The sequence below is a fragment of the Pelecanus crispus genome, chromosome 10 (assembly GCF_030463565.1).
Source record: "Pelecanus crispus isolate bPelCri1 chromosome 10, bPelCri1.pri, whole genome shotgun sequence".
NCBI lineage: Eukaryota > Metazoa > Chordata > Aves > Pelecaniformes > Pelecanidae > Pelecanus > Pelecanus crispus.
Genome location: NC_134652.1, coordinates 25,844,717 through 25,853,834, shown reverse-complemented (window position 1 = coordinate 25,853,834; position 9,118 = coordinate 25,844,717). Strand labels below are relative to the sequence as shown.

The 9,118-nt window shown below is 54.9% G+C and overlaps 1 protein-coding gene across 1 annotated transcript; it reads left to right on the top strand.

Annotated features, from left to right (window-relative positions):
• The first annotated feature begins 571 nt into the window (after window positions 1–571).
• ZNF503 (zinc finger protein 503) lies at window positions 572–3,481 on the top strand. The gene is made up of 2 exons (XM_075717890.1): window positions 572–880; window positions 1,961–3,481. Exons 1-2 carry the CDS (start codon window positions 572–574, stop codon window positions 3,479–3,481), a joined length of 1,830 nt encoding a protein of 609 aa, XP_075574005.1.
• Window positions 3,482–9,118: the final 5,637 nt, after the last annotated feature.

Genomic DNA, 9,118 nt, shown 5'->3' with positions numbered 1-9,118 from the left:
GAGAAAGGGAAGGGGAAAAAAAGAGCGAGAGACCATTAAAAACAGAGAAAAAAAAAGCCCCAGAAAAGGGAACGTCACATCCCCTTGACCCTCCAATCACCTCGGGGTCCCATTTGATTGGAAGGCGGCAAAGGCTTTAATCTCAGACTAATTCAGCTGCTTTTGAAGTGAGTTTCTTTGCCAGATCCCGGGCTGGATGGGCAGCGGCTCGCATCGCAGCTGAGCGGCGGAGGCGAGCGCTCCGCTCCGCGCCGCTCCGCGCCAGCCGGGGGAGCCGAGAGCGGCCGAGGGGGACGGCGGCACACGCTCGCAGCCCCCACCCCCGCCCCCAGCACAGCCCAAGGATTACTCGGCTTTTTTTTTCCTCCTCTTTCTCTCCGGCCGGCTCCCCCTTTCCCTCCCCCTCCCCACCCACGCCCTCCCCGCCAGAGAGAGCCACGGGACATTTTATGTTTGTTTTCCTGCTCGGGGGGCGTGCGGCTTTTTTCCCTCCTCGCCCGCAGAAGGCGAGCGAGCGTTTCCGAGTGCGAGCGGCGCCACTTGCCCCAGTTTTCATGCGAGGTTTTGGGTCATGATCACATCGCCCTCGCTTTCTGCTATAAGAAGTAGTAAGCGCAGCAGCAGCCTCAGCGAGCCCGGAGGCAGCCCCCGCCGCAGCCGCAGCGCCGCCGACCTCGCCGGGCCGAACGGGCACGCTGGGAATCACGGCAGCAGCGCCGCCGCCAAGCCCTGCTTCCACGCCGTCCCCCCCTCGGACCCGCTACGCCAAGCCAACCGCCTTCCCATCAAAGTCTTGAAAATGCTCACGGCGCGGACCGGACACATTTTACACCCCGAATACCTGCAGCCTTTACCCTCCACGCCCGTCAGCCCCATCGAGGTAAGGACCTCGGAGCCGGCCCCGGCCGCCCGCTCGCTCTCCCTCCCCGCCCGGGCGCTCGCCGGGCATGGCGGCTCCGCCAGCCTCCCTCGGCGCTTTCCTGCGCTGCGAAACGCCCTGCACCAGGAAACGGGCTCCTTTCCATCGGGAGCGAGCGCGGGGCACCGCTCCTGGGTATTGTTCCCACGTTTACTGGGCTAATTCCTAATTCCTCTGTAAATTAACTTTTTATTTTTGCTCTTTTTACCTTTTTTTTACCCTTTTTTTTTTTGAGAGGAGGGGTGAGTGGAAGGAAACGACCCGCTCTGGGGTCTCGATCCAGCCACGCAACTACGCAGCGCTCCGAGCGCTAAACAACCTGGCTTTTGCAGGGAGCGGGGGGCGGGGGGGCGCGGAGAGGGCCCGGCTCAAGCGTGGGTGCGGCAGGGTAACTATTTCAGCTCGCCGACCGCTCCCTTTCAAGTACCGACACGCGTTTGTACTCCGGGGGCCCCGGTCGCCCCTTTTCTCCCCTGTCGAGGTTGTCGGTCCCCCTCCGCGTAGCTCGCTGCTGGAGGGACCGAAACTGGCACCGGAGCGGGCGGTGGGAAGGGTGTGTCCGTGGGAATGAATGATTTCATTAAGGTCTCTGCGGAGCGAGGACACCCCTCTCCGCCGGAGCCCGGCTCGCCGCCTGACTCGGGCTCCGTTTATAAATAGTGTCAGCAGTCAGGGCGCAGAAATGCTGCAGTCGCTGCACTCCACGGGCGGCTCCGTGCGCCCGCCGCGGCGGGGAGGCGAGCGCCGAGCTCCGCGCTGCCCGGGCCGCTGCCCCCGCTGCCGGGCAAGCAGCGGGCGCTGAAGGCGGCCGCCGTCGGGCTCGCGGGGATACGAAAGCCCCCAGCCGTTTTTAAAGGCTTTGTGGAAAATGGTGCATGCAGGGGAGGGGGCTGTCAGGGTGATGAATGCGCGCAAAATTGTTCGTGACTTCCAGGCTGTTCTCTGCGAAAACGTGCGGGACCAGCGTCCTGGGTATGGCCCGGGGTTTTTGTTAGACCCCGCTTAAACCTCCGTCTTTGTGTGTCCTTCTGATTTCCGCAGCTGGACGCGAAGAAGAGTCCCCTGGCCCTTCTGGCACAAACTTGCTCGCAGATAGGGAAGCCGGACCCGTCCCCTTCCTCCAAACTCTCCTCGGTCACCTCCAATGGCTCCGGAGGCGACAAGGACTCCAAGTCGGGCCCCTTGAAGCTCAGCGACATCGGCGTGGAGGACAAGTCGAGCTTCAAGCCGTACTCCAAGCCGGGCGCGGAGAAGAAGGAGCCGGGGGCGGCGGGCTGCGCGGGCGCCCCCGCCGCGGGGGTCGCGGCCGGGGAGAAGTCGGGATTCCGGGTGCCGAGCGCCACCTGCCAGCCGTTCACCCCAAGGACAGGCAGCCCCAACTCCAGCGCCTCCGCCTGCTCGCCGGGGCTGCTGCCGGCCGAGGGCAAAGGCGGGGAGGACAAGAAGGACTCGGAGGGCTGCGGAAAGAGCGGCAGCTCCGGCGCGGAGGGCGGCCCGGGCACCACCAGCATCAGCCACAGCCGGATTAGCGTGAGCTGTGCCGGGATTAACGTGGAGGTCAACCAGCACCAGGAGAGCACGCCGGGCTCCAAGCCCATCGCCTCGGACTCCGCCTCCTCCTGCAGCAGCACCACCGCCACCTCCTCCACCTCCGTCCTGGGCTCCGGCCTCGTGGCCCCCGTCTCCCCCTACAAGCCGGGCCAGACCGTCTTCCCGCTGCCCCCGGCGGGCATGAGCTACCCGGGGACGCTGGCTGGAGCCTACGCCGGCTACCCGCCCCAGTTCCTGCCGCACGGAGTGGCGCTGGACCCCACCAAATCCTCCAGCCTGGTGGGGGCCCAGCTGGCCGCCGCCAGCAGCCTGGGCTGCAGCAAGCCGGCGGGGTCGAGCCCGCTGGCGGGCGCGTCGCCGCCGTCGGTGATGACGGCGAGCCTGTGCCGAGACCCGTACTGCCTGAGCTACCACTGCGCCAGCCACCTGGCCGGCGCCGCCGGCGCCTCCTGCGCCCACGACCAGGCCCTCAAGTCCGGATACCCCCTCGTCTACCCCACCCACCCTTTGCACAGCGTCCACTCCTCGCTGACCGGCGCCACGCCGCCCTCGCTGGCCGGCCACCCTTTGTACCCCTACGGCTTCATGCTCCCCAACGACCCCCAGCCGCACATCTGCAACTGGGTGTCGGCCAACGGACCCTGCGACAAGCGCTTTGCCACCTCGGAGGAGCTGCTTAGCCACTTGCGGACCCATACTGCCTTCCCGGGCACCGATAAACTCCTCTCCAGCTACCCCAGCTCCTCATCGCTGGCCAGCGCGGCGGCCGCGGCCATGGCGTGCCACATGCACATCCCCACGACGGGCGCCCCGGGCAGCCCGGGCACGCTGGCCCTGCGCAGCCCGCACCACGCCCTGGGACTCGGCAGCCGCTACCACCCCTACTCCAAGAGCCCCCTGCCCACCCCCGGGGCCCCCGTGCCCGTGCCCGCCGCCACCGGACCCTACTACTCCCCTTACGCACTCTACGGGCAGAGACTCACCACAGCCTCGGCCCTGGGGTACCAGTGAGCGCAGGCGGCGGGGCTTTGACACACAACACAACACAGAGTCTAGCGGTGAGGGAAGGAAGCCCTGCAAAACTTTATAAAAGTTGGAAAGAAAAAAAAAAAAAATCTGACTTTTTATAAAATAGTGTTCATTTGAGGACTGGATCCGTGAGCACTGTATTTATTTATGTTAGCTTCAAGCGGGACAACGAATCATAAAGTGCATTACTTAACTGAGCTCAATAGGTAAAAGTGGAACACCCATTGTAGAATATAAATAAAAAGATAGAGGTCTTCTCTTTAATGTTACTTTAAAATTGCTATGATTGTATTGTACGTTCTTATTTAATGTCTCATTGAAACAAAAAAAAATTTACATGCATGTTTGTTACTAAAAAACAACTCGCAATTTGTCAGTTATAATTTCAAATTGCAATTATTTTTAAGGTGTATACCCTTGAAAGAGAATTGGTATTTTTTTGTATGTATTCTGGAAGAAAAACAAAAACAATTCTATTCCAAAAACCTCATTTGCCTTATTTTGTTCTTTAAAAGGAACACTTAACTATTTTTAATTTTTAAGTCCACCCTGTGAAAAGGGTTAAGTAAGGTTTACGTCATGTACTAAAATAGACAATGTATCGCTTTAAAGATTAAAATTCCGTATATTTGATGTATTAAAAGGTTTTACTTTTTTTTTTTAAAATATACTTTGATTCTGTTATAAAAAACCGAGTAGGTCTTGGATGGAGGCGACTGCTAATTTCTCCTTAAGCGTTTATTCAATTTTAATTAAAAATAAAAAACCCCAAAAGTTTTTTTTATTGTAACCCCAGGGCTCTCTTAAAAAAAAAAAAAAAAAAAAAAAACCAAAAAAAAACCACTAGCAGACAGGAGTATTTTTTTCCCCTTCAGTAGAATTCGTAGGGACAAAATAGGAAAACAGAATTGGTTAAATCTCTTTCACTTTACTAAGGAAGATAAACCTTTTTTTTTAAATAAAAAATGTTTTTACTGTGAAAACCTGTTTTTTAAAACTGGGTTTCAATTAAAAGACTCCGTTCTTTCTTTAGAAAGAAACGGGGAAGGCAGGACTTCTTTGTAAAAGACTGAGAAGATTATCTGAAAGCTTTTTTTTTTTTTTTTTTTTTTTTTTTTTAACAGTGTAATGCATAACTATTCGTGTCTCTTTCTAAATGAGAAGTTCAGAAGCAATTAGGGAAGCGCTGTTTGATCTCATCCAGTTATTTTCAATCTCTCTCTTCAGTTCGTACCGCAGCACAAATGATCATCACGTTAAAAAAAAAAAAAAAGAAATCGGACTGCTCCGAGAACTCCTTTTCTTTTAAAAAGGAAGGGAGAGGGGAAGAAAAAAAAAAAACCAACCAACAAACCAACCCCCCCACAGAAGTCCATCCATTCTTTGGTCCGAGTTTGCTCTTTGCTGAAACGCAGTGCCAAACTCGACGTGATGCCGAGAGGGGCTGCCCCCGCCTGCGCCGCGCCTCTGCCTCCCCAGCGCCCAGGGCCACCGCCCGGCCCCGGCTCCGACTCCGGCCCCGGCTCCGGCCCCGGCCCCGGCTCGCCGTCCTGCACTCAGGTAGGAGCGGGGGCTGCCACGGAAAAGCCGCAGCAGCTACCGAAACTGCGGGACAAAGCCTTGCCGCCGAGATGGAGGGAAGAGAGGTCCCGCAGCCCGCAGCGGCAATGCCAGCGGCGGGCTCTGCCCCGCGGTCCGGCAGGCGCCTGCCGGCAGCGGCCCGGGCGGGGGGGTCCCGGGCCCCTGGCGCAGCCCCGCTCCCCCCGCTGCGGGCGGCCCCGGCCCCGGCCCCGGCTCCGCCGCGACGCGCGGGCAGGGGGAAAAGTTGCAAGCGGCGACTTCGCTTGACAAATCACTGGGTTTTCTCCCTCGTTCTGTATCCCCCACAATATAATTACTGTTCAAAGTTTCCCGTTGTGCCCAGATGCTAATTAGTCCAATACATTTGCTCCAGATAATTAGTGGAAGTTAGCGTTAATGTGCAAAGGAGGGAAAAGCAGAAAGCCAATGAAGCCCCGGCGCTCGCCCGGCCGTCCCGCAGCCGGCGCGGCGCGCTTGCCGGGGCCGGGCCCGGAGCCGGGGCCCTGCCCGGGATGCACACGGGGACGCCGGGGTCGGCGGGGGCCGGGCCGCGCTGCGGCTCTTTCGCGACGCTGATCCGAAAGCGGCACGGGAAACGCTCTGCGCTTTAACCAAACTATTTATTTTTTTTTTCCCCTCCCCTTAAATGGGAAAGGGACCATTGCGTATCTCTGCTTTAGGGAATGTAAAATGACTCTCGTTGTGAACTGATGACTTGGAGGAAGGGAGGGGAGGGCAGCGCTGTTAACTGCACCAAGTAAACTTTAATAATAAAATAGGAAGCGGGTACAAACACAGCGAGGAATGGAAAGAAGGGCTTCGCGGGTCGGGGGTGGGGGCGATGGTGGCAGAGGATTCACCCAGCGAGGCCGGGGAGGGCAGAGGCAGCCCGCAGCCCGCTCCCCGCAGCCCGCTCCCCGCAGCCCGCTCCCCGCAGCCCGCTCCCCGCAGCCCGCTCCCCGCCCAGCCTGCCCTCCCCGCTTCGCTATTTTAACCACCCTCAATTTGAGGAAAATTGTATTTCAGGCTCCGGCTGGGTGTGCAAGTAACTATTCCAGATTTGCCGCGATTAAAAAGCACCACCGCCGCACACGCTCCTCTTCCGTTCGCCTATTTTACAATTACAGATTTCCAACAGCTGCAGCTCGGACCTCGCTGGCTACAGCCCACCAGCGATCAGGTGCTGCGGGGGCTGTTTTAAAAAGAGCGCGAGAGGGATTTCTGTGTCCTAACTGCAGTTTTGTGGATTTCAGCTCTGCGAAGTTACACGCAAAGATTTCTGATGCAAGTGATGAAATGAACGCTTAACGTTACTATTACCGTTTTGCTCAGATACTGTCCCCGAGATTAATGAAAAATTAAAATAGCTTCTTTTATATGTAGAGTGGTGGTAAGGAGGTCTCTCTTCCAGGCTTGTTAAGGATTTGACCTGGCAAGTGTCACATAAGATTTTGATATTAATCTAGGAAATTTGCTTTTTTTCACTAATAGAGATTGACTTATGGACATTAATGTTTTTAGGTAAAAGGACTGCATTTGTTATTCCCCCCCCCCCCCCCCCCCCCCCGGTTCTTACTAAGTGGATGGGTTGTGGAGTTGACAGCAACCGCTGGTCCATGCCACCGAACTAAAATAATTTCACAGTGAAAAACTGGCTCGAGAGGACAAGCAACAGAAGGGCAAAACCCATCAAAACCCGAAACTCTGATCGATCTGACCAGAGTCAGGCATACATTAGTTTAAATTAAACAGTTTCGTCTTTCTCGCAAATCTTTCTTGAACATTAAAGATAAACTCATGTAATATTTAAATCAACCCTTGTCAGATGCTAAGTGCAGCTCAAGAACCAAAATAAAAATTAATGCATTTCCCTCCCCTCTCAAAGGCTTACTCTGGATGCCACTTCGACAAAATACTTCTGATAAGCAACACTTAGAAAAGAAGGGTTCTGTTTATCTTATCTGTGGGGAAATGTAATTAAGCTAGTTTTATGAAACAATAAAACACCAGACTCCACAGACAGCAAAGGAGTTTCTGTCATATATCTGAGCCTATATGGGCATATGTATCTTGGCATATGCGTACAAGTCCACACCAAACACATACATATACCTTTGCTTGCCTGCTTTTAGAGTGCGAAACGTATGCTAGAGCTAAAATGCAGTGATGCCTTTATGACGGGAAGATATTCCTCAGCGATAAGAGGCTCCATTTTCTAAGACAGGAAAGTCACTCGCTGCCCATCCGCTACCTTTGAAACCGCCCTGAACGCAGCCAGCAAGGTACGCGCGGTGCGGTGACTGGCACTGACCCTCTGCTCTCTTCATCCGAGGTTTGTAATGACCTGCCCACATCTACAATCGAAATCACGCAGGCAAGTGGAGTCCTGAAAGGCCCAGGCTTTCCGAAAGTAAATGTGCACTCCTATTTTGTAAAAACATCGATCAAACTTCATTCTTTCATATTTAGAAAAGACGGAGAGAAATGCTGCCTTGCTTTAATACTGTTGGCTCTCGCTACAGGCTTTCAGTAGAGCACTGTTTAGGGTTGGTTGGTTGGTTTTTGGTTTGCGTGTGGGGGGGTCTTGTTTCTGTCTTTTTTTTTTTTAAAGGAACGAATCTCAAGTTGGAAAACCGCTGGAATTACCAGCATCAGATCTCCTTTCCATACAGATTTTGGGTATAAATTCGGACATTTCTAACCCCAAGCTGAGACCCACACCCCATGATTCTCTCTGCACCACGAAGCGCAGCCCGCACTGCTTCACGAACAGACCTGCGGCAGGCAAGCAATCAGTCCTGACCGGAGGTGTCTAATCCCTGCTAAATCTCTCTCTCAGCTCAATCCTGGGAAATTTGGGGAAGACTGCCTTTTTTAAAAAAAATAAAATAAAAAAAAAATGTTGTTGCGATTAAGCATAAAGGTGTCAAAAGAAAAAAGACGGACCCTGAGTCTGTATGCTCCCACCTCTCTGGAGGTGGAATGCTTTGGCAGCAGAGACAGGGTTGAAATTTGAGCAGATTATACATTTGAGCTTGTGCATAAATGTGAAAAGACTGTCCTGATGCTGAGTATTTCTCCATCAAGATCAACCAGGTGCTGCTGCTGCAAAAACCCCACCTCCGGCCGCTTGTTCTGTGCGTGTGTGTCCGTGCACACCACAATGCGCAGACTTTGTTCTCCCTTCGTGTCTGAAATTCATCAACCGCTCCCCCCTCCCAGCCACCCCGTCCCCTATGTGAAAAAAGTAAATCCGTTCAGGCTTTGAATATTGTAAGAAGCCTTGTGTGCTTTTTTTTTTTTTTTTTTAAATCTTCAAATGAATTAAAGACAACCTGACAAAGCAGTCATCCGTCTTCAACGTCACATCAAGGCAAGAAATAATGATAACAGAGCAGCAGAAAGACGCCCACTGAAACCTGGAGGATATATATACACATATATATACACACACATATATGCCTTGAAACAGTTTGAAAGAGAACAAAATTAGATAACCGTTCTTAGGCTATCGCGGTAAGAACGTGTGGGATGGATTTTTTTTTTTTTTTTTTTTTTGTAACTGCTTCATTTTTCCTGCTTTATTTTGTGAAGCGCGTGCTCCTCCATCCAAACCACTTCTGCGGGATGGGGTGAGCCGACGAGCAGGCACATTCCTTGCTCCTAAACTACTACGGCCAATGGAAACACAAAAATACCTCCCCTCCCCCTCCGCCGTTTCAGGTTCTCGCTCCAGCTAATAATAAACGCTGCCGCGCTCCTGCGGCGCGGGCCAGAGCGTGGCACACGTCACGCGGAGACCCACGCGGGTCCCCGCGCCGAGCAGCGGCGCTCCCCGCCAGGAGCGCGGAGCCTTCGCCCCCTTTGTCTCCGCGGCCCCGCCGCCTCCCGGCCGCGCTCCCGCCCGCCAGGCGGCGCTGCCGCCCCCGCGGCCCAGCCCAAGGGCAGCGCCGGCGCGGCCGCCGCGCGGCGGGGGCGCGGGCGGCAGCGGCCGCGCGCCGCCGGGGCCACCGGGGCCGCCGCCACCGGCCCCGCGCT